Source organism: Hyperolius riggenbachi, chromosome 9 (assembly GCF_040937935.1).
Source record: "Hyperolius riggenbachi isolate aHypRig1 chromosome 9, aHypRig1.pri, whole genome shotgun sequence".
Taxonomy (NCBI): domain Eukaryota; kingdom Metazoa; phylum Chordata; class Amphibia; order Anura; family Hyperoliidae; genus Hyperolius; species Hyperolius riggenbachi.
The window spans coordinates 286,381,313-286,407,209 of NC_090654.1; the positions used below are offsets into that span (position 1 = coordinate 286,381,313).

Sequence of the window (25,897 nt, forward strand, 5' to 3'; positions counted from 1 at the left end):
TCCGCATAGTCGCGAGTGCGGCTGCACAGCTCTAGGGCCAACCCGGCGGATCGGCACGGAGGGCGCGGACGGCGTCCTCCGTGCCTTAAAAGATGATGCAGGTAATTAACTTTTTTGGGTGATTTGGCCTCGGAAGTCCTTTAACATACGTAGAAATTTTGGTGGCGATAGCATGTATGGAGGGCTTTGCTATTAACCGCTTTATTTGGCGCGAAATTACGCAAAAATTATGGTTCCTGATTATGGTAACAAATGAAATGAATTACAATGTTTCCTGAAACTTTGCATTAGGAAGTGTAAACTGGAAATGTGTTTCTAAATATGGCAAAAAGGGTAGCTTTCCATACTTAATAATTAAATAGTTTCACAGCAAGGCTCTCTTACTCATTCCAATTCACTTTTCTAAACTTCTTCACTATATCTTTTAAATTAGCTTCCACTTCTTGCAGTTTCCCTTCGCTGGGTAGAATGAACAAGGCGGAAGCGTTTCCTGTGTAGGGAAGAGAAACCACCGTGGCATCTTTCAGGTTCGCCATCTTGAAAGAGTCGCTTTTCCACATAAATGGAACCTTCACCGTTTCTGTGTCGCTGACGTGAAAATCGTCCTCCTCGGTCCATTTCTCCTCAAAAGGAGATTCCCAATTTCCTAATAATAATAATAATAATAATAATAATGAGTTCAGGAATTGAATGAGTTTGTGACTGGCAAAATTCCATATTAACTAAATGTAATACAGTTTAGGCAAACAATTTAGGAAATGGACATGCTAAACAACTGTATCAATGTTCAATTCCAAGGAGCAGCAAGAAAAGCAAACAAAATGTTGGTATGTATAGGATAAGTAAATAAATATGAGACTTCTGTATTCAACATAAATTACTTGCAAAACCATGTCGGGAACATAAAATACAGTTTGGGGGATTGTGTTATAGGAGATAATGGAGTTTTAGAAAGGGTTCAACAACAGGCCACTAAATAAAAGTAAAAGAGGTTTACAAAAGTGGGTTAGACAAACTAAGCTTACGGAACTTGGAAAAGAGATTGTGCCGTAAAGAGAGCTCCTGGAGAAAAGACACAGGGGAGAGAGCCCGGCAGGGGAGAGAGACACACGCTGTTGGATAGATGTTTATGTAAGCACTGCACAAGAGGAAGGGGAGGGGGACCTGTGGACCCGGCAGGCAATGAGAAAAGACTTTCAATAGCTTTCATTCCAAAATGTATTCCAATTCTGAACATTCAAGGCCAACCTAAAAGCTTGGTGAATTATCTTTTTATGCCTAATTCAGGAGGACATCATGTATTTAATCAATTTAAAGGATACCAGAACTGACATGTGACATAATGAGATAGACATGTGTATGTACAGTGCCTAGCACACAAATAACTAGGCCGTGTTCCTTTTTTTCTTTCTCTGCCGGAAAGAGTTAAATATTAGGTATGTAAGTGGCTGACTCAGTCCTGACACAGACAGGAAGTGACTACAGTGTGACCCTCACTGATAAGAAATTCCAACAATAAAACACTTTCCTAGCAGTAAATGGCTTCTGAGAGCAAGAAAGAGATAAAAAGGGGAGAATCTTCATTTCAGTCACTTCCTGTCTGAGTCAGGATTGAGTCAGCCACTTACATACCTGATATTTAACTCTTTTAGGCAGAGAAAGAAGAAAAAGGAACACATCATAGTTATTAGTGTGCTAGGCACTGTACATACACATGTCTATCTCATCATGTCACATGTCACCTCCGGTATCCTTTAAAGAGACTCCGTAACAAAAATTGCATCCTGTTTTTTATCATCCTACAAGTTCCAAAAGCTATTCTAATGTGTTCTGGCTTACTGCAGCACTTTGTACTATCACAGTCTCTGTAATAAATCAATATATCTTTCCCTTGTCAGACTTGTCAGCCTGTGTCTGGAAGGCTGCCAAGTTCTTCAGTGTTGTGGTTCTGCTATGCACTCCCCCCTCAGGGGGGAAAGAAACACACAAATGATCTCTTGAGATTCAAAAGGAATGCTGTATACAGCCTGCTTGTGTATGGATGTATTTTCTATGTGTGGACATACTGTACATCAACCTACTTCCTGTTTTGGTGGCCATTTTGTTTGTTTATAAACAAACTTTTTAAAACTGTTTTTAACCACTTTTAATGCGGCGGGGAGCGGCGAAATTGTGACAGAGGGGAATAGGAGATGTCCCCTAACGCACTGGTATGTTTACTTTTGTGCGATTTTAACAATACAGATTCTCTTTAAAGAGGAACTGCAGTGAAAATAACATAATGAAAAAAGTGCTTAATTCACATTATAAATTGCCAGTGCTATCGCAAACACTGAGTGCTTTATACTGTGATTTCTACAGCACTTTTCCCAATTTTATTTACTTCCTGACGTCAGTCAGGAAGTGAACTCTTTAACCTGGAAAGGAATACAATGTATTTATTCATAAAAGTGTTTGGGAAATCGCTACACTTTTTCAGGTGCTTTGAGATTGCCCTATACCTTTCAGTGAGCTAAAGTGCTCAGAAAATGGTACATGTAGTGCGTTTGCGATTTCAAGAAAATTGAAACGCTTACATTATTATTATTATTATTATTATTTATTGTATTTATAAAGCGCCAACATATTACGCAGCGCTGGACATTAATTTAGGTTACAGACAATATTTAGGGGTGACATACAGCAATATGACAATACAGGAATACAAGAAAACCAGATCACACAGCACAGTATTAGTACAAGGTAATGCTTAGTCACTGGATGGGAGCATGGAGATCACACAGCACAGTATGAGTACAATAATGCTTAGTCACTGGAGGGGAGCATGGAGATCACACAGCACAGTATGAGTACAAGGTAATGCTTAGTCACTGGAGGGGAGCATGGAGATCGCACAGCACAGTATGAGTACCAGGTAATGCTTAGTCACTGGATGGAGCATGGAGATCACACAGCACAGTATGAGTACAAGGTAATGCTTAGTCACTGGATGGAGCATGGAGATCACACAGCACAGTATGAGTACAAGGTAATGCTTAGTCACTGGATGGAGCATGGAGATCACACAGCACAGTATGAGTACAAGGTAATGCTTAGTCAGTCACTGGATGGAGCATGGAGATTAGGCAAGTTAGGTTCACTCAGATGCATAGCATGGGTTCACAGTAATGGAGGCGCATGATCAGGTTGGACACAAAAGGAGGAGGACCCTGCCCAAAGGCTTACAATCTAGAGGGAGAGGTAAGGACACGAATGGTAGGGGACCAGAGTTCAGCTGTAGGTTTAGAGCACTTGTGAAGGATAGTAGGCCAGAGTGAAAAGGTGAGTTTTGAGGGCTTTCTTGAAGATGTTGAAGGAGGGGGCTGCCCTAATGGGTGGAGGTAGGGAGTTCCATAGTGTTGGAGCAGCTCTTGAGAAGTCCTGGAGGCGTGCATGGGACTGGGTGATTCGGGGGGCGGTTAGGCGAAGTTCATTGGAAGAGCGGAGTGAGCGGCTAGGTGTGTACCTCTGAGTAAGATCGGAAATGTAGGTTGGACAGGTTTTGTGGACAGATTTGTAGGTCAGACACAGTATCTTGAATCTGATTCTGGACTGGATAGGAAGCCAGTGGAGGGATTCTAGGAGGGGATCCGCCGTGGTGGAGCGATGGGAGCAGTGGATAATTCTGGCTGCCGCATTCATGATGGACTGCAGTGGGGCTGTTCGGGTCATAGGGAGACCAGACAGCAGGGCATTGCAGTAGTCAAGGCGGGAAATTATGAGGGCATGGATGAGGAGTTTGGTGGTGGCAGAGGTCAGGAAAGGGCGAATCTTACAGATGTTACGAAGGTGGAAGTTGCAGGACTTTGTGAGGTTTTGGATGTGGGAAGTGAAGGAGAGTGCGGAATCCAGGGTGACACCCAGACAGCGGGCTTGAGAGGTAGGGCGAATGGTAGTGTGGTTAACAGTGACATGCACATCTGGGAGGTTCGTGGATGGCCGGGGTGGGAAGATCATAAATTCCGTTTTGTCTAGATGTAGTTTCAGGAACCTAGCGGACATCCAGGAGGAGATGGCTGATAGGCAGGAGGAGACCTTGTCCATGGTAGTGGTGGATACGTCAGGGGTGTGGAGGTAGATCTGGGTGTCATCTGCATACAGATGATAGTTAAAACCCATGGAGGAGATAACCTTGCCAATGGAGGATGTGTATAGGGTGAACAGTAGGGGGCCAAGGACCGAACCTTGGGGAACTCCCACCGATAGGTGGTTGGGGGTGGAAGAGGACTCATTGAAGGCGGTCGTGAAGGAGCGGTTGGAGAGGTAGGATGAAAGCCAGGACAGGGCGAGATCGTGAATGCCCAAGGACTGGAGGGACTGGAGGAGTAGGGGATGATCTACTGTGTCAAAAGTTGCTGACCGGTCAAGGAGGAGGAGAATGGAGTATTTACCTTCAGCTTTAGCTAAGGCAAGGTCGTTGACCACTTTGGTGAGAGCAGTTTCGGTTGAGTGGGCAGGCCGAAATCCAGATTGGAGTGGGTCTAGCAGTGAGTTGGCATTGAGGTGAACACACTTATAGGAAATCATTGCACAAGCGCTTTTAGGGCGGTTTTCAAAATCTCTAGCGCTTAAAAAAAATCAGCAAATGCTCATAGTGTGAATGAGCCCTTAGTCAGTGTTTGCTCACTGTAAATTCTTTACATTCTGACAGTTATCACTGGTGATGACATCTTTGCTGCTGGCAGGTGATGTCTGTGGAAGGAGATGCTGCTTTTTTGGCAGCTGGAAACAACTGTTATTTCCCACAATGCAACACGGCTCCCACGGTGTGATGTAAGTACCTTGGTGCTGACATCACACTGTGGGAGGGGTTTCACCACAATATCAGCCACACAGATGATCTATTAGAGAAAAGGTAAAGATTCCTCATGGGAAAGGGGGTATCAGCTACTGATTGGGATGAAGTTCTATCCTGGGTTACAGTTTCTCTTTCAAAAGGTGTTCTTTACAGTTAGGCCCCGTTCACATTACAAACGCGGACGGGCACGCACGCGGAACGCAACTCGTACGAACGCACTCCATCCGCGTTTGTATGCGTTGCGTGGCTGATTCCATCACTGAAAAGTGAATGGGACAGCCATGCGTTTTGGCAAAAAATGTGTGCAGCATGCGTTCCCGGACCGCACAGGTCCGGAACGCATGCAGTGTGAACATCAGACATTGCGCTCTATGCACTGTCTGATGTCATGCGTGTCGGCCTCCTGCACGCGTTTCCAAAACGTGGCTGGAAACGCGTGCAGTGTGAACGGGGCCTAATGCTACATACACATGCATCATTACTGTTGCCCACAGGGAGTCCCCCTTCAATGTACATGAACTCATGCAGGTAATTATAAAGGGAAATTTCAAGAAACCCCATAGCGACATATAGTAGATTGTGTTAAATTATTCAGAATACCGACTTTTATATGAATTATCCTGGTTGAAGCATCAGAAACACTTCCTATTGCTACATATTGCTGTATATTGGATTTTAGCCCCGCCCTCCCAGTGATGTTTAGCCTAGGCTGATTAGCTATGCCGAATTATTCTCCAGGAGCATTCTGGGAGACCCTGAATTACTTTCACTGGCTTTCAGAAATATCAGTAAACAAACAATCCATAGAGATACACCTGACGGGACAAAAATTTTTTGCCATCTGTAATAAATCTCATAATGCAAATCGGGGTGAGTAAAGATTATACACTGTGCAAACACTCACTAAATAATTTATAAAGTAATGTATATATTAAAGTCGACCTGAACTCTTGCACAGGACAGAACGAAAACATAGAGAAATGCACCCTGTATGTATTTAGTGAGTTTAGCCTGTCTAAGTCTTCCTCATCTGTTGCTATTCACCACTGTAATTTGATCTCTCAGCTGTGTCAGCTGGCTGCCACGACAGAGCAGCTAATTTGTAAACAATGGATGTTAACCCTATGTATGCTTTCATGAAAGCAAGAAGTAGACACACTGCAGATTTATTGAAGGATTTGTATCAGCTGTAACAAAGAAATGTTTTTCAGTAAAGGTTATTTTTATGATGTTGTGTTTATCTTTTAGAGCAGAGAGGAAATTCTGAGTTCAGGTTGGCTTTAAGCAATTTTATGTATTACATTATTTTCAGTATATCAGTATATCACAATTAATTATTTATTTGCCTTACAATGACTTGATCTTTGTATGTATCTTATATACCAAAGTAGCTTGATGACATACCTTTAAAATAAATAAAATTAACAAGAACCAAAGCTGCATTCTTGGCTACACTGCTCAGCACCTCCGGGATCATTCCTCCGGTCTTCTCTTCAACGTAAGTGTTGATTAGCTTCTTGGCCTCTTCGTTATCCTGGAAGTCTACTGAGAAGGTCTCAGAATCATAGACATTCTTGGCCTCCTCTATGAACTGGTCAAGGATCGTCCATGTCTTGCTTATAAAGAGACCATTTCCGCTCTCAAGGCTCAGCTCGCTCTCATCATCATTCAGCATATGCTGGAGATGGTGGAAACCCTCTTTGATGTCCTTCTCGGGGGTCTCCGAGGTATTGAATCCAATGCCCTCTATGATCTGGTTATGGGTGTTAGTCTTGGCACCAAGGGAGAGGAGAGCCAATGCCGTTGATATGCTGACTGGGGAGAAGACAATATTTTCTGATGGATGGTCTGCTGCCAACTCTTTAAAAAATTCAAATGCAAATTTAGCATTTCCTGGAGCTATTTTGTGGCAGGCCGAAGTTTCATTGAGATAGTAGTGGTGCCTGTGGCGATGGTGACGGCCATGGTGACGGCCATGGTGATGGTCATGGTGACGGCGATGATGCTCATGATGGGGTCGACCTCCTTTCTTCTCATGATCATCTTTGTGGCTGCGACTTCTGCCTGGGCCTTTATAACTGTCAGCGAAGACCAAGGTGTACAACAGAGCTACACTTAAACCCAGGTACAGGAGGGCCTTCATCTTCCTATAAAAAAATGGAAAATGGTAACATCTACAGTTTATTTTAATTTTTTTTTAAAGTATAGATGCTTTTTTTTTTTACATATTTCATGACATAGAGTAAATAAAAGAAAAAAAATCAACTATGTAAATAAACAGTATCTTTCATTTTGTCCCTAGAGGAGAGTGTGTGAGAGGCGGAGAGAGAAATAGGGAGGCGGAGACACAGAGGCCCACATGCAACTCTCCTAAGTTTTCTCCTAAGTGATCATTTCTTTATCTTCTCTTTAAAATAACTTTTTTATCATTTGGCAATTTAAAGTTTTGTTTTTTTTGCCAGCTGGTGGCTTAAAAGGCATTTTATTAACAAGGTATGAAAATATCACCTAGAATATGGGTCAAGTGTCATAAAATGCCCTTGACAATACTCAAAATAAATTTGATAGTACTTATTCAAGTTTTCGGCTCCTTTTTCAATAAAAATCTTTTATATGATATAAAGATTTCGTTATTGAGGTAAGAAACCTCGTTACCCTTTTCATTTTTAAACTGTTTTTTAGAAGATTTTATGCATTTCTCTTGCTGAAGACAAAACTGAAGGGAAAATGCCCCAAGTACAAGCAGGAACTGAAGACAGTTGCAGTAGAGGCCTGGCAGAGCATCACCAGGGATGAGACCAGCGTCTGGTGAGGTCTGTGCGTTCCAGACTTCAGGTCGTAATTGACTGCAAAGGATTTGCAACCAAGTATTAAAAAGTGAAAGTGTAATGGGCCAGAGAGAGAAATAGGGAAATAGAGAGGAGAAAGTGGCCCATATGCAATTAACCTTTTCTCCTGAGTTTTCTCCTGGGTGATATTTTCAAACTTGTCAATAAATCGCCTTCTAAACCACCAACAAGCAACAAAACACTCAAAATAATTTTGAATGAACTTTTTCAACTAGTTTTTGGTACTTTTTCAATTACAAAGTGCTGAAAAGTTATTTTAAATCGAAGATGAAATATGATCTCCTAGGTGAAAACTCAGGAGAAATAGTTAATTGCATATGGCCCAGTATGTGTGGGGGGAAGAGAGAGGTAGGGAGAGACCAGTAAGACAGAGGCCCATATGCAATTACATTTTTCACCTGAGTTTTCTCCTAAGTGATATTTTTAAATTTGTCAATAAAATGCATTTTAAGCCACCAGAAAGCCAGATAATACGCAAAATACATTTGATAGTGCCTTCTCATCTACTTTTTGGTACGTTTTTAGTTGAAAAGTGCTGGAAAGCTATTTTAAATCAAAGATGAAAAATGATCTCTTAGGAGAAAACTCAGGTGAAAAAGTGAATTGCAAATGGGCCAGAGGCCCATATGCAATTCACTTTTTCACCTGAGTTTTCTCCTAGGAGATAATATTTAGGGCCATATGCAATTCAATTTTTCAGCTGAGTTTTCTCCTACGAGAGAAAAATTTTCATCTTCGATTTAATATAATATTTTACCACTTTCCAATGGAAAAAAAGTATCAAAAAGTAGGTAAAAAGTACTATCAAAATTATTTTGAGCATTTTTATGCTTGTTGATGGTTTAAAAGTCATTTTATTGACAACTTTCAAAATTTCACTTAGGAGAAAACTCAGGTGAAAAATGGAATTGCATATGGGCCTGAATCTTTAATTTAAAACAACTTTTCAGCACTTTCTACTATAGTACCAAAAAGTAGTTGAAAACTACTATCAAATGTATTTTGCGTATTATCTTGCTTTCTGGTGGCTTAAAATGCATTTTATTGACAAATTTAAAAATATTACGGTACCTAGGAGAAAACTCAGGTGAAGAGGGCTACATGCAATTCACTTTTTTCTCTGGAGTTTTCTCCTAGGAGATATTTTTTCATCTTGTACTTAAAATGACTTTTCAGCACTTAAAAAGTACCAAAAAGTAGGGGAAAAAGTGCTATAAAAATATTTTGAGTATATTGTTGTTTGCTGGTGTTTTAAAAATATTTTATTGACAAGGGGTCCGTATGCAATTCACGTTTTCACCTGAGTTACGTTTTCTCCTAGGTGATATTTTAAAACTTGCCAATAAAATCTCATTTAAACCACCAGCAAAGAAAATAAATATTCAAAATAATTTTGATAGTATTTTTTACCTACTTTTTGATACTTTTTTTTTTCCATTGCAAAGTACTAAAAAGTTATTTTAAATCAAAGATGAAAAATGTTCTCCTAGGAGAAAACTCAGGTGAAAAAGTGAATTGTATACGGGCCAAGTTGAAAATATCACCTAGGAGAAAACTTAGTAAACCAAGTGAATTGCAAACGTTTGTCCTTATCTTGCCCTATTCAGTCCAGGCTTGCTGCACCTCACAAGCAGTGTTGCATGCACGCTAGTACAAACTAAAAAAAACAACAGAAATTTTGGACTAGAGTATTTTAACCACTTCCCCACTGAGAGGTTTTACCCCCTGAGCACCAGAGCAATTTTCACCTTTCAGCGCTCCCTCCATTCATTCGTCTATAACTTTATTATTACTTATCACAATTAAATGAACTATATCTTGTTTTTTTTCGCCACCAATTAGGCTTTCTTTAGGTGGGACATTATGCCAAGAATTATTTTATTCTAAATGTGTATTAATGGGAAAATAGGAAAAAATGTGGGAAAAAATTATTATTTTTCAGTTTTCGGCCATTATAGTTTTTAACCACCCTGGCGTTCTATTAAGATCGCCAGGGCGGCTTCGGGAGGGTTTTTTTTAAATAAAAAAAAAACTATTTCATGCAGCCAACTGAAAGTTGGCTGCATGAAAGCCCACTAGAGGGCGCTCCGGAGGCGTTCTTCTGATCGCCTCCGGCGGCCAGAAGTAACACGGAAGGCCGCAATGAGCGGCCTTCCGTGTTTTGCTTACTTCGTCGCCATGGCGACGAGTGGAGTGACGTCATGGACGTCAGCCGACGTCCTGACGTCAGCCGCCTCCAATCCAGCCCTTAGCGCTGGCCGGAACTATTTGTTCCGGCTGCGCAGGGCTCAGGCGGCTGGGGGGACCCTCTTTCGCCGCTGCTCGCGGCGGATCGCCGCAGAGCGGCGGCGACCAGGCAGCACGCGCGGCTGGCAAAGTGCCGGCTGCGTGTGCTGCTTTTTATTTCATTAAAATCGGCCCAGCAGGGCCTGAGCGGCACCCTCTGGCGGTAATGGACGAGCTGAGCTCGTCCATACCGCTAAGGTGGTTAAATAATGCATGCTACTGTAATTAAAACCCATGAAATGTATTGCCCATTTGTCCCGGTTATAAAACCGTTTAAATTATGTCCCTATCACAATGTTTGGCGCCAATATTTTATTTGGAAATAAAGGTGCATTTTTTCAGTTTTGCATCCATCCCTAATTACAAGCCCATGGTTTATAAAGTAACAGTGTTATACCTTCTTGACATAAATATTTAAAAAGTTCAGTCCCTAAGGTAACTATTTATGTTTTTTTTTTATTGTATTTTTTTTTTTAATTACAAAAAAAAAATTGGGGAGTGTGGGAGGTAATGAGTTAATTTATTGTGTAAAACTAATGTATTTGTATATGTAAAATGCTTTAGGGTGTAGTTTTAATATTTGGCCACAAGATGGCCACAGTGAGTTTGTTTACATGTGACCTGTAAGCGTCCGGAAGGACGCTTGCAGAAAGCACTACGAGGCTGGGAAAATCACAATGATCGTGCTGTTTCTCAAAGAAGCAGCATCTCATTGCGGGGGCTTAGATCAACGAACGGGAATGAATTTTCCCGTTTACTGATCTCCAGGCGAGCGGGCGGTGGCGCGGAAGGTACGGATTTCTCCGTCCCTTGGTTTTTTAGGGGGGGAAAAAGGGACGGAAAATTCCGTAGCACGGGGGGTAAAGTGGTTAAAAATGTTCTATTAGGCCTGGTGCACACCAAAAACCGCTAGCAGATCCGCAAAATGCTAGCAGATTTTGAAACGCTTTTTCTTCTTTTTCTGTAGCGTTTCAGCTAGCGTTTTGCGGTTTTGTGAAGCGTTTTTGGTGTAGTAGATTTCATGTATTGTTACAGTAAAGCTGTTACTGAACAGCTACTGTAACAAAAAACGCCTGGCAAACCGCTCTGAAGTGCAGTTTTTTAGAGCGGTTTGCGTTTTTTCTATACTTAACATTGAGGCAGAAACGCATCCGCAATCCAAAATCTGCAGCAGCCCGGGAGTATGCGTTTCTGCAAAACGCCTCCCGCTCTGGTGGGCACCAGCCCATTGAAATACATTACCCTAGCGGATCCGCACCCGCAAGTGGATCGCAAACCGCAGCAGAACCGCTCTGGTGTGCACTAGGCCCAAGTACATAGGGGGCCATATGCAATTCACTTTTTCACCTGAGTTTTCTCCCAGGTGATAAATTCACAACTTGTAAATAAAATGCCTTTTACACCATCAGCAAGCAAACAAATACTCAAAATAATTTTGTTAGTACTTTTTCACCGTATTTTTGATAGTTTTTCCATTGCAAAATTCTAAAAAAATATTTTAAATTGAAGATGAAAAATTATCTCCTAGGAGGAAACTCAGGAGAAAAAGTGAAATGCATATGGGCCAGTGTAGCAAATGAACAAACTGCAAATTCTTACATGACGTCAGGTGGGTGCTGCACACACTAGATAGCTGACTGATCACTAGCCGATGTCGTTATGGACTGTTTGTGGAGTGATTGGTCAACTTCACCACCTTCATGTAGTATGAGGGTAAACACACTGAATACTATGACCAGATTGTGTGGGTAAAATTGGCCAATTAAAATTGAATGTGTGTTCTTAACGTCTAGAGACATGATGATTGGTAGTAGCAACACAGCTATCTGTTTGACATGAGCCAATATATGAAGACTTATATATAAATATAAGAAACCAACCAACCAACCAAAAAAAAAAAAGTTAAATTGAAGACTAAAAAATAAATAAACATACTGCTCATGACAGCTAATGATTACAATGAGATGTTAATAGGTCCCACCGGAGCGCTGCTTCATGTAAATTAGATGCAGATTAGAATTGGTCCAACCAAAATTGGCAGGAAGTACATTTGAGTATCCCATCTCTAAGGGCCCGTTTCCACTAGTGCGTTGCGGAATCGCCGGCGAATCACCGCAGGCGAAATCGCATGCGGGTGCGATTCCGCATGCGTTTTTTGCCACGATTTCGCATGCGATTTCGCATAGGTGAAGGTACATGCAATTTTAACCATGTCACTGCCAGTGTAAATTAACATTGGTTCTTATGCGAAATCGCACGCGAAACCGCAGGAAAAAGCGCATGACAAAGCCGCATGCTTTTTTACCTATTAAATACATTGCGTGCGATTCGCCTGCATTCCAAACGCAGGCGAATTCTGCAGGCTCTGCCGTGCAGATTTTCCCCGCACATAAAAACGCTCCTCTCCAACGCGCAAGTGAAAACAGGCCCATCCACTTGTATTGGCTATGCGAATCCGCATGCGGATTCTTGATAGTGGAAACGAGCCCTTAAGCCTGGTACCTACTTTTAATTATGATTGGCCAATCACTGACCAATTTTACCCCATCCAAGTAGTACGAGGGTCAAGACATTGGCTTCGATTTACTAAAGGGTTAAGTGTTAGCACGGCAGTGAAAAGGCACTTAGGACGTGAAAACAGCCGCTTCACGTGCTAATATGCGTGCAATCGTTCGCACGATGCGCCCGAAACGTCGCACCGTCCGCGTGCAAAATAGCCTGAACAGCTATTTTGCACACAAACGGTGCGACCTTTCGCGCGCACCCTTGCGACGTTTCTGGTGCACCTGATAGCGCGCGATCAGTAACAGCTTTGCCTGTGCAAGCTACTTAGCACCCTAGTTTGCACGTCCAATGCCTGAAGACGTGCTGACTGAGTTAGCACCGGTTAGTGAGTCGAGGCCATTGAATTCTATGAGAAGATTATGTAGGTTAGCCCTTATACTACATGAAGGTGGTGAAATTGGACAGTGATTGGTCAATCACAATTGAAAGTGTAAACCCCCCCCCCCCCCCCAAATAAAAATGTACTCAACAGGAACACCCAGCGATAAATTAGAACAATGGGGAACAAGAAAAATAAGAAGCTGCCAGAACAAATCCAATGCTGTTCAGTCCAAAGTCAATAAAAACATAATACATCAATATCGGCGCTTCTACAATCTTTAAAGAACTTGAGCACAGCAGTACTATTGGTCATCATATGATGTAATATGCTGAATTATGCTATATTGTTGTATCATGTTAAAACTGAAAGTGTGTAGCAGGCTTAACGTGTACCTGAGATTGGTTAATAGGGCTGTATTTATACTTACCTGGGTCTTCCTCCAGCCTCATGAGGTGCGATGGGTCTCTCGTCATCCACTCCATTCTGCCACTATCTCACCCGGTAATCAGACCAGCCATGTTTTTCAGCGCATGCACGGCTCTGCAGGGCGCAGGTCCTCTGTCGCGCTCGCGCAGCTGGGAGCATTCTGCGCCTGCCGTGAGCACTTTGGGGGGCGTGCAGCCGAGCCGCTCATGGGCTGCAGGGCATGACTGCCCTCAACTGACCGGAATACTGGGTGAGATGGCAGCAGAACGAATCAGCCGGAGAGGAGAGCGAGGGGCCACATCTCATGTGGTCGGCGGATGTCCAAGGCAAGTATAAATTCAGCCTATTACTAACCTTGGGTACACTTTAAGCTGTTTACAAATCACATTAAAGAGAATCTGTACTGTAAAATTCTTACGATAAAAAGCATACCATTCTATTCATGATGTTCTTCTGGACCTCTCTGTGCTGTTTCTGCCACTCCCTGCTACAATCCTGGCTTGTAATTGCCATTTTTATGCAGTGTTTACAAACAAAAGACATAGCAAGTGATAGGCTAAGAGTAGCTCAGTGTGTGAGTCATACAGAGTGTGCAGGGGGCCTGGAGAGGGTGTGTATAGCTTCTATCCAACCACAAGCAGCACAGCACATTCCAGCCTGACTGCCGACAGAGGAGAGAAGATTAGATCATATAACAGAGATAACACAGCCACTGTGCAACTAGGAAAGGCTGCAGTAAGACAGAGCACATTAGAACAGCTATAGGAACTTATAGGATAGAAGAAATGAGGATCAAAATGTTGTTACATAGTCTCTTTAAGCTGGAATTATTTGCATTTTTGACCACCAGTGTTGATAACTCAGTAACTACATCTCTATACTTTCTGGAAAGGTTTTTGCTTTCTAAAGAAAACTCTTGACAGTTAAAGCTTGTGTACTCACCGCAGATTTTAGAGTTCCTCGTTTAACTGAATTTTTTTAACCCCAAACTGGTGACTTTTATAGGAAGTGAGTATAATCTGTTGTGAAAACATCGAGCCCTCTAAACATTAACCAGATAACCTCAGTGCCATAGGGTTCCCTGGAAGATACTGATGTGCGTATATTTGCTTTCATAATAAGTCAAAGGATACCGCGTTTGAACTCATTGCAATGGGGCATTATGAGAAAGATCTCCAGACTTTAATTGAAAAATAAATATGATGTGCAATAGCTTTTCATAAAGGAAGCGTGATGGAAAAACTGATAACACTTTTATAAAACAAATGAAAAACAATTTCTGGGTAATGTGCTTCTAATTCCTAATTTCATGTAACACCTGTAACTGGCTAACCTATACTGGGGGTCACCTGTACCTGGCTAACCTATACTGGAGGGACACCTGTACATGGCTAACCTATACTGAGGATGGGGGACACCTGTACCTGGCTAACCTATACTGGGGGACACTTATACCTGGCTAACCTATACTGGAGGGACATCTGTACCTGGCTAACCTATACTGGAGGGACACCTGTACCTGGCTAACCTATGCTGGGGATGGGGGACACCTGTACCTGGATAACCTATACTGGGGATGGGGGACACCTGTACCTGGCTAACCTATACTGGGGGACACTTATACCTGGCAAACCTATCCTGGAGGGACATCTGTACCTGGCTAACCTATACTGGAGGGACACCTGTACCTAGCTAACCTATACTGGAGGGACACCTGTACCTGGCTAACCTATACTGGGGATGGGAGACAACTGTACCTGGCTAACCTATACTGGGGGACACCTGTACCTGGCTAACCTATACTGGAGGGACACCTGTACCTGGCTAACCTATACTGGAGGGACACCTGTACCTGGCTAACCTATACTGGGGATGGGAGACACCTGTACCTGGCTAACCTATACTGGGGGACACCTGTACCTGGCTAACCTATACTGGGGGACACTTATACCTGGCTAACCTATACTTGGGGACACCTGTACCTGGCTAACCAATACAGGGGGACACCTGTACCTGGCTAACCTATACTGAGGGGCTAAATACCGCATCACAAATAATGTTCTTGAGCCCATTGGGGGGTGGGAGAGATTAAATTTTTACACCCTCGTCTTGGGAGCAATTTAGCCTAGAAACTGCCCTGAAGCTTAGCTTCCGATGCACACGGGGGAGACATGGGGGGGGGGGGGGGGGTCTTATGCTTGAGTCGACTTATAAGTGCTGAAAAGTTACTTTAAAGAGAAGATGAAGATTGAATAATTATCTTCTAGGAGAAAACGGAAGAGGAAAGGTGAATTGCATATGGGCCTATGTGTCACTGTACAAACTGCAAAGGTTGAAAGATAAAGTGTGTGGGCAGCACAGTTGTGGAAAGTTCAGCTAACTGGCCTTACAGTTCAGGGTGGTCAGTTCAGGGGCTATAGGGACATTGTGTGCTTCCTGTATTGCAGTGGTTTTTAGCTGCGGTGATAAGAGTATTTCCTGACATACAACAATAATAATAATATTTTTATAGCGCTTTTCTCCCTGGGGACTCAAAGCGCTGTGACCCTGCATTATGCAGTCTCAAAGGCGAGGGAAAAAGGGGGGGTTTTAGCCTTTTTTTAAAGCTGTCCAGAGAAGGAGCCTCTCGTACTGATTGTGGAAGTGAGTTCCATAGAGTAGGGGCTGCATAGGAAAAGGCCCGAGCACCAAATGTTAAGTGTATCCTGGGAATAACCAGCTTCATCTTGTTGGCAGAGCGGAGGGTGCATGGAGGGGCATAAAGTTCCAATAGATCCGCTTTGTATTTGGGTCCCATGTGGTTAAGAGCTTTGAATGTCAGCAGGCAGATCTTAAAATGGATTCTCCATTTTACTGGCAACCAGTGAAGAGTTTGCAGTACTGGGGTGATGTGTGAGCTGCGGGGGGCATTGCAGTACTGGGGTGATGTGTGAGCTGTGGGGGCATTGGCAAGGAGTCTGGCTGCAGCATTCTGTACTAGCTGTAAGGGGCGCAGAACCTTATCTGTAGATCCGATGAACAGGGAGTTGCAGTAGTCTAGGCGGGAGGATACAAATGCATGAACCAGGATAGGTAGGTCTTCAGCTGGGATAAGGTGTTTGATTTTCGCTATATTTCTTAGATGGAAGAAGGAAGACTTGACGACAGCTGATACCTGCTGTCTGAGTTTTAGATTTCCATCCAGGATCACCCCAAGGTTTCGCACAGAGTCTTTATACTGTACGGTATCTCCCCCAATTGCTAGTTTGAGGTGGTGAGCGTTTTGAACTTTATCCATCATGTGTGGACCACCTACCACCAACACCTCTGTTTTGTCAGAGTTCAGCCTCAGCCAGCTAGTGTTCATCCAATTTTGTAAATCCACTAGACACGCATTTATGGATGCTGATGGGTCTTGGGTGCCAGGCTTGAAGAACAGATACAGTTGTGTGTCATCTGCATAACAATGGTATCCTAGGCCATAGTTCTGGATTATTTTGCCCAGTGGGAGCATGTAGACTGCAAAGAGTAATGGTAATAGTACAAAACCCTGTGGAACTCCATAGGCAAGTGGCACTGGATTAGAGTGGTGTGTGCCCAGACATACTTGCTGTGTCCTGCCAGATAGGAAGGTCTGAAACCAGCTAAGAACAGTACCCTTTAGACCACAGTAATTCTTCAGTCCCTGGATAAGTATTTCATGATCCACAGTATCAAATGCTGCAGACAAGTCAAGAAGAATCAGAATTGAGCAATCACCCTTGTCCCTTGCAGTGAGTAGATCATTCATTACTCGGACTAATGCCGTTTCAGTGCTGTGCAGTGAATCCTGACTGAAAAGTATCAAAGATCTTGTTATCTGTAAGCCTGGCTTCTAGCTGGTTGGCAACTGCTTTCTCGATAACTTTTGATAGGAATGGTAAGTTTGCCAAAGGTCTGTAGTTGGTCACAGAATCAGGATCTAGTGATGGTTTCTTCAAGAGGGGTTTTATGATTGCTTTCTTTAGTTCTTCTGGGAAAAGTCCACTTTGCAAGGAGCACTGAGTGATTTTGTGAAGTGCTGGCCTGATGATCAGCTCTGGGCACTGCACTATGGATCCAGTTGGGCCAGGATCCAGGTCGCAGGTAGTGAGGCAGAGACTTTGAATGAGAATTGCAAAATCTTCTTCACTCAAAGTGTCAAAGACTTGCCATGGTGGTACGGTAGAAGGCATATGCAAAGTCCAGTGGTCAATTGATGTTGTTGGTGTAATGCTGGCACGCATGGCAGACACCTTGTTTGTGAAGAAGGCAGAGAATTCTTCATACCTTTCCCTGGAGAATGTGGTTGGGGCTTTTAGGCAGGAAGGATTGCAGAGTGATTTCACTGTGTGGAAGAGTTGAGCAGCTCTGTTGTTGGCTGTAGATATTTTGTGCGAGATAAAGTCTGATTTTTTCTTGGTTATTGCTTGTTGGTATTATCTGAGGTGTTGAACTAGGCTAGATTTGTGCTCCTCAGACCCTGATTTACGCCACTGTCTTTCTAGTCTGTGCCCTTTCTTTTTTAGATCCATGATGGTTTTGTCAAACCAATTAGCTTTCTGCTTTTTGGTTGCTGATTTGGTGCGCCATGGGGCAATACTGTCAAGTGTTTCATATATCGTGTTGTTGTACTGGGTTACTAGAGTGTTGGGGTCCATTTGAATGTGGAGCAGATTTGTAAAATCCAGGTTGGCAGTTATCCTCTCCGGTGTTAATTTATTCAGGGGACGGATTTTGATTGTTTCTTTAGCGAGCTGCTTGATAGGGTGATGTTCAATAGTAAACTGTATTATGTGATGGTCCGACCACACCACTGGGGTTACTGTTATGTTCCTAATGTCCATTCCAAGGTGGAACAGTAAGTCTAGCATATGCCCTCCTCTGTGGGTAGCAGATTTTACAACTTGTGTGAAGCCTAGTCCACCCGTGAGATTTATTAGTTCATTTGCATCTTGTGATTGGGTGTCATCAGCCCAGACGTTGAAGTCACCAAGGATGATCCATCTCGGATAAGACAGAGTCAGCATGGCCAGAAGTTCTGAGAATTCCTGTAGGAATATATCAGTAACCTCTTCCACTCACAAAGCACATGTACCCAGCAACCAGTTCAACCAAGAGACAGATATAAAAACCCCACAGGTGTTAGAGATGGAGGACACCAGTTATCAAAACACTGCAGCCTCAAGAGGCACAGCTTCCTCTTTATAATCGCTCACTGTCCTGACTAACACAGCCCACTGGGAAGGGTATTAAGGCGGGGTCCAGGGGACGTTAAGGTTAGGAACCAGAATTTTTTGATTTTTTTACACACAATTGTCCATTTACAGAGATATTTTTCCCACCCAGCATGGGTATGTGTAAAAGTACACCCCAAAACACATTATAATACTTCTCCTGAGTACGGTGATACCACATGTGTGACACTTTTTTGCAGCCTAGGTGCGCTAAGGGGCCCAAAGTCCTATGAGTACCTTTAGGATTCCACAGGTCATTTTAAAGCATTTGATTTCCAGACTATTCCTCACGGTTTAGGGCCCCTAAAATGCCAGGGCAGTATAGGAACCCCACAAGTGACCAGATTTTAGAAAGACATCACCTCAAGGTATTCCGTTAGGAGTATGGTAAGATCATGGAAGATTTTATTTTTATCACAAGTTAGCGGAAACTGATTTTTATTGTTTTGTTTTTTTCACAGAGTGTCATTTTCCACTTGTGACAAAAAAATAAAATCTTCTATGAACTCATTATACACCTAACGGAATACCTTGGGGTGTCTTCTTTCTAAAATGGGGTCACTTGTGGGGTTCCTATACTGCCCTGGCATTTTAGGGGCCAAAAACCGTGAGGAGTAGTCTGGAAACCAAATGCCTCAAAATGACTGTTCAGGGGTATAAGCATCTGCAAATTTTGATGACAGGTTGTCTATGAGGGGCCGAATTGTGTGGAACCAGTCATAAGCAGGGTGGCCTCTTAGATGACAGGTTGTATTGGCACTGAAGTGCAGGAAGCGCAAGATGTTCTCAAATCGTGACCTGGACATGGCAGCAGAGAACATGGGTATGTGATGTATTGGGTGCATAGACCAATAAGACTGCAATACATTCTTTTTGACTAGACCCATGTTAAGGAGAAGGCCCCAAAAAATGTTACGTTCAGAAACTTGGAGTGGTTTCCACCGAAAAGGCTGGGCATGATAGCTTCTTGTATTGGCGGTTGCGTATTGTGTGGCATAACGGTTGGTCTCGCCACAATTAAGTCGTAGAGACCAGCAGTGATCAGCAAAAAAAAAATTCTGTCAATGCGGTGGGGTGGGTGAGGGTTTGTCCGGGTGATCAGAAGCCCACAGGGGGCAGATTAGGGCCTGATCTGATGGATAGGAGTGCTAGGGGGTGACAGGTGGTGAGGGGAGGTGATTGATGGGTGTCTCAGGGGGTGATTAGAGGGAAGAAAAGATGCAATAAAAGCACTGGGGAGGTGATGGGAAGGGGGTCTGAGGGGGATCTGAGGGTTTGGCCGAGTGATCAGGAGCCTACACGGGGCAAATTAGGGCCTGATCTGATGGGTAGGTGTTCTAGGGGGTGACATGTGGTGACAGGAGGTGATTGATGGGTGTCTCAGGGTGTGATTAGAGGGGGGAATAGATGCAAGCAATGCACTGGCGAGGTCGATCAGAGGGGTCTGAGGGCGATCTGAGGGTGTGGGCGGGTAATTGGGTGCCCGTAAGGGGCAGATTAGGGTCTGATTTGATGGGTAGCAGTGACAGGTGGTGACAGGGGATGATTGATGGGTGATCAGTGGGTGATTAGAGGGGAGAACAGATGTAAATAATGCACTGGCGAGGTGATCAGGGGGGACTGAGGGCGATCTGAGGGTGTGGGCGGGTAACTGTGTGCCTGCAAGGGGCAGATTAGGGTCTGATCTGATGGGTAGCAGTGACAGGAGGTGATTGATGGGTGATCAGTGGGTGATTAGAGGGGAAAACAAATGTAAATAATGCACTGGGGAGGTGATCAAGGGGAGGGGGGGTCTGAGGGTGTGGGCGGGTGTTTTGGTGATGTAAGTGCAGCAGCGTGTCTTGTATTCCTTGCATCCTTGCAACTTAAACCAGTGAATGCATATCCCTAGGGAAAAAGAATCAGGCACATACCGGGTAATCTTCCAAGTACAGTCTGCGGTAAATGAAAGTTGGTTTGTTAGGGAGAACTCTCGTTAGTGCTGGATCACTCATTAGTATTGGCCAATGTTTTTTAATGATTTTTTTCTACCTTTCTATACTGTAGGCTATAGTTACTAATAAATGCAAGCTCATTCTGTGTTGGCTGAGCCACTGCTTTACCAGCCACAAATTCCTCTCTATTCATCCTTCTCCCCTCCCCAATAGTACGGCCCAAAGACTCATCATTATAACCCTTTTTCAAAAACCGTTTCCTCAATACATCAGCTTGTTCATCATAGTCATTAAGGTCACCACAATTTCTACGTAATCTAACCATTTGGCCCTTAGGGACCCCCCTCAACCACTGTCGATTGGTATGAAACCGTTTCTATTAGTCTGTTTGAAAAATCATCTGGTTTTAATTTTTCCTTCTTCCACACAGATGTTTAGATCCAAAAAGTGGATGCTTTGTTTGTCAAATTCTAATGTGAGTTTAATGTTTGGCCAGATGTTATTTGCTTGCTCAAGAAATTCCTTAAAGGCCTCCTCTGCTCCTCTCCACATAATTAAGAGGTCGTCAATATACCAGCCCCATAATATGATGTTGGGGGCGCCCTTCGCAACAGCTTGCTCCTCCCACCTCCCCATATATAGATTTACCAGCGAAGGTCGCCCCCATAGCACATCCGTATCTTTGTTGGTAGTAGTCTCCCCTGTACCAAAAATAGTTCTTGGTTAGTGCAAACCTGAGTAGATCCAGCAGGAACTCAATCTGGTGAGCATTAAGGGTATTGTCTTCTTCCATATAGTATTTCACAGCATCTATTCCTCCTTCATGAGGTGTGTTCGTATAGAGGAAGTGTAACGATTGTGGAACTTTCTCCGTGATCAGTGCACGACGCGTGCGCTGATACGGCGGAAATCCTCCACAAGCGTATAATTGCAGGAACCCAGCAAAAGGTGCTACGCACCCGTAGAGGGAAATTCCTGTTGGCAGATGGCGCTGAGGAGTGCAGAGGAACCAATCCTCTGTACCTCCACAGATGCCAGACAGGAATTGTACGAAGCGCAGAACGCAATCGCAAGAGAAGCGATTGCGAATGAGAACGAGCAAAGGGACAGGTAGTATGTGTGTGCGCCAATATAGTCCCCACCCACGACAGCGCACACACAACAGCAGATACGAAACAGAAACGCAACCACAAGAAAGGCAATTGCCAAAAGTGACACAAGGCAGATCAGAACAGAATACGAGGATAGCAAAGGCACAGCAAATCATACAATGAGGAGATATGGAAAATAACAAACGCTAACTGAACGCGAACACCGCACTCATTCGCAACAGTGCACGCGTTCATGCGCGGTCTCCACGTGATAAGCACAATAGAGACAAGCACGCCTAACTAACCATCGACAGACGAACATGTAACAGAGGACGCGAGCGCTTCCTTAACGGTTACCTCACCGACCCTCCAGCAAGCGTTCGTAGCAGACAAGACAGACACACGAAAACAGGGACAAGCGAGAGATAGGATCCACAGCACTAGCGAAAGTAGCTAGCGCGATCCAGGAAGACAGAACAGAAGGATCCACAGTACTAGCGCAGGATGCTAGTGCGATCCGGGTACAGAGTAGCAGAACAGAAGGATCCACAGCACTAGCGCTAGGCGAGTGCGATCCAGGCAGACAGAGTAGCAGAACAGAAGGATCCACAGCACTAGCGCAGGATGCTAGTGCGATCCAGGAAGGCAGAACAGAAGGATCCACAGCACTAGCGGAAAGTGGCTAGCGTGATCCAAGGAGACAGAACAGAAGGATCCACAGCGCTAGCGCAAGATGCTAGTGCGATCCAAGTGAGACAGATCAGAAGAGATAGCTTGTAGCAACCGCTGCTCCAGCTATACTCCAAGAACAGAGATCAGAACGATTTCCTGTCGACCACTGCTGGGACAGGACAATCGCAACAGAACAAACAAAACAGATAACCAATCCTAACTGCACTAAGGAAACCTGCCTAGTGCAGTTTTCCAGGAATTATTCTAAGCTGATCTTCAAACAGAGAGTAAAGCTGACACTCCTCCAGGAGTGTTTCACAGGAAGGAATCCTTATGACCAGCCAAGCATTGTAGGAAACACATAGTACTTATAGTACACGCCTCCAATGAATGTGGCCAGGCAATTTGCATGACAACGTATGCAAATTCCTCAGCAAGCACAAGCTGCAAAACTGACAGAAGCTCTCCTTTCCAGAGTCCTGCAGCATGCAAACCTAAACAATGGTCAAAAAGCTGCCTGCATGCACAGGCAGCTAAGCAGATCATTACAGTACCCCCCTCCCCCCTCCAGGGTCGAATTCCAGACAACCCTCAAAACTGCTATTAGCAAAAGACTCCAACCGAAGACTCATGAAGGTCGGGACAGCTCGACAAGGTCCAATTCCAGAGTCAGTCCACCCGAAACCGACCTCATCGGAAACAGAAGCCAGCGAAACATGCCTATTAGCACTACAAGTCTCAGCGTAACACCCATCAGGACTGTGGATACCAGAGAAGAAGCCATTGACACCCTCCAGACAATACCCACCACCTTCCAAGGAGCGTCCGAAAATACCAAAACTGCCACAAAACATGTTCGAAGTGTCTCTTTCAAAACAAAAGCCGCTGTTGATCGTATTTAGGGTACCAAGCAAAACTTCTCTCGGAATCTCCCAGAACGCCTTGAAGCTCCGCAGAGATTCCAAGAAGCCAGAACGCTCACCAGGCTCACATGGAGAGCTACCAAGCACCCCCATGGAACCTATGACAGTTCCAGATTCAGAATTAGCAGGACACCCATCAAGATCAGGACTTTCAGGGACCACTTCTGGGCATGCAAGCAGGCAGGCTAAATCAGAACATGTCTCCACTGAGAAATCATCTGAGTACGCTGGTAACCGAGGCACACTTGGGCTTTCTGGGTCACAGAGCACACTGGGGTACACCAGCACAGGAGAAACCTCAGGACATGTCGGGGAACTGCCAACCTCAGAGTCCGGCACGACCAGACCAAAACCAGGACCGGGCAGAAAATCATCACGAGTAGAGGTCACAGGTACTGGTATTTCAAAAGAAGACTCGGTCTCAGGCTTAGAGATCTCAATGACTGTAATGGTATCTGACAGAAATTCATCATTGACTACCCATGACTGAAGCTCCATCAGAGCTGAAAAGGTAGCCAGCAAGGCAGCAATGCCTACGGAAGAGGGCAACACCTCAGCAGGACTTGGGGGGCAGGAGACATCTCCTACAAGTTCTGCACCCTTTGGGAGGAACTCGGAGACCTCCAGAACATCAAACAAGACCTCAGGAACATCATTTTCCAGGTTTTCTAAGAAGGATTCTGAACTATCCATGTTACAGGGCTGAACAATAAATACCTCCTGCAGGCAGGGCAGATGTCCCAGGAATGGTTCCACCATAACCTGAGACTGAACTTCATCATAATTAGCAGGATGTACAGGAATATTTACTGGAACACACACTGACTCCCTAACTTCATTCTCACTGTACCCAGAATTCTGTGTGGCAGTCAAACTAGCTTGTAACTCCAAAACTGCAGAAAAACAGGTGAGTATAGTGGCAATACCTAGACGAGCCTCTAGGGACACTGCAGGGGATTCTAAGCAAGGCCACATTGACTCATCCAGAGTACAGGGTGCAGAATCAGCACTTCCCTCAGAGCAAGAAAGGGGCTCACAAACGTCAGTGTGAAAGGAAAACATGTTTTCATTCATGGTACAGGGCAGGTTCAGAGAAAGCGTCTCTGAATAAGGCAAAAAAGGTTCAGCATCAGATACGCAAAACCGAAGCGCTGTCTCACTCTTAGATTCGGCTAACAATGTAGAATCCGAGGAATCAGAACGCAAAACCTGCGAATAAAAATTCACTTTAGGTTGTGAAACTGACGCTTCCATAGCGCAAACCTCCGCGATCTGCGGAGCAGACTGCAAGGCATCTAGGACCGAAACACTGGAGCAACTGTCATCAGGCAACGGGCCCCTACAAGTGTGAACAGGGTGAGACAGAGACTCATTTGCAGAAGAAATAGCGACATCAACAGGATAAACTTTATTAGGCATATTAATTTTACTTTTGACGCTGCATAGTCGAGAAATTTTCCCCATAGCAGGGTCACAGACGGAAGATCTCAAAGATCTGTTTCTAAATGAAAAAGGATCCCACACATCCTTGAGGAAACCGGCAGACTCATGCCGATCACAATCTGCAGAAACATCCGAGAAACAGGCATCAGATCGCATAGATTCAAACTGCACACTGTCAGGAGAGAATCCTCCAGGATTCGCACAGGAATCAACCACAGCGGCACACTCACTCATTTCAGATTGCACAAAGTCAAGACTCTTATGCTTTACCCCAGAAAGGCAGGAACAATCATCCGACAACGATGTCTCTTTATTGGAATCAATTGGTTGGTGTGTGTGCAACTTATCCAAAATCGTCTGCCACACATAAATCACCAGATCCACATCACCCTCGTCACATTCATCGGAATCAATCAAAAGGTACATAGAATCAAGACAATCATTCAAGACATCCTCGCTTTTTGCGATGTCGCAAAAGGCTTTCCAATCACAATCGAATTCTTCCAGCAAGGCCCCAACATCCCAGGAAGCAAATGGGGGTTCAAACAGGCCAGTATCAAGATAATTTCAATATGAGTGGAGTTCAGGAACAAGAACAGATTTTTTAACTGCTTTAATATAGTGTGCGATCCTACCTATAGTAGGATCCACATAAGCTTTGGATTGGGGCAAAAAACCTGGAAACTGATCAGCAGATGCATACTCAACAAAATCGTACAAATCGGAAATTCCGTCTACACTGGGGTTTTGGGTTGGGCTGGTCATACTGTAACGATTGTGGAACTTTCTCCGTGATCAGCGCACAACGCGTGCGCTGATATGGCGGAAATCCTCCACAAGCGTATAATTGCAGGAACCCAGCAAAAGGTGCTACGCACCCGTAGAGGGAAATTCCTGTCGGCAGATGGCGCTGAGGAGTGCAGAGGAACCAATCCTCTGTACCTCCACAAATGCCAGACAGGAATTGTACGCAGCGCAGAACGCAATCGCAAGAGAAGCGATTGCGAATGAGAATGAGCAAAGGGACAGGTAGTATGTGTGCGCCAATCTAGTCGCCACCCACGACAGCGCACACACAACAGCAGATACGAAACAGAAACGCAACTGCAAGAAAGGCGATTGCCAAAAGTGACACAAGGCAGACAGAACAGAATACGAGGATAGCAAAGGCACAGCAAATCATACAATGAGGAGATACGGAAAATAACAAACGCTAACTGAACGCGAACACCGCACTCATTCGCAACAGTGCACGCGTTCATGCGCGGTCTCCACGTGATAAGCACAATAGAGACAAGCACGCCTAACTAACCAT

General features: G+C 44.2%; 1 protein-coding gene across 1 annotated transcript in view; it reads right to left on the reverse strand.

Moving 5' to 3' along the window:
- LOC137533360 (alpha-1-antiproteinase-like) overlaps nt 1-14,265 on the reverse strand; it is a 31,940-nt gene extending 17,675 nt beyond the window's left edge. The window contains exons 1-3 of the mRNA XM_068254730.1: nt 14,228-14,265; nt 6,242-6,984; nt 385-646 (exon numbers count right to left, since the gene is read on the reverse strand). Of these exons, the coding sequence (XP_068110831.1) occupies nt 385-646; nt 6,242-6,980 (1,001 nt within the window). The 5' untranslated portion in view covers nt 6,981-6,984; nt 14,228-14,265. The remainder of the gene's footprint in view (nt 1-384; nt 647-6,241; nt 6,985-14,227) is intronic.
- Nucleotides 14,266-25,897: the final 11,632 nt, after the last annotated feature.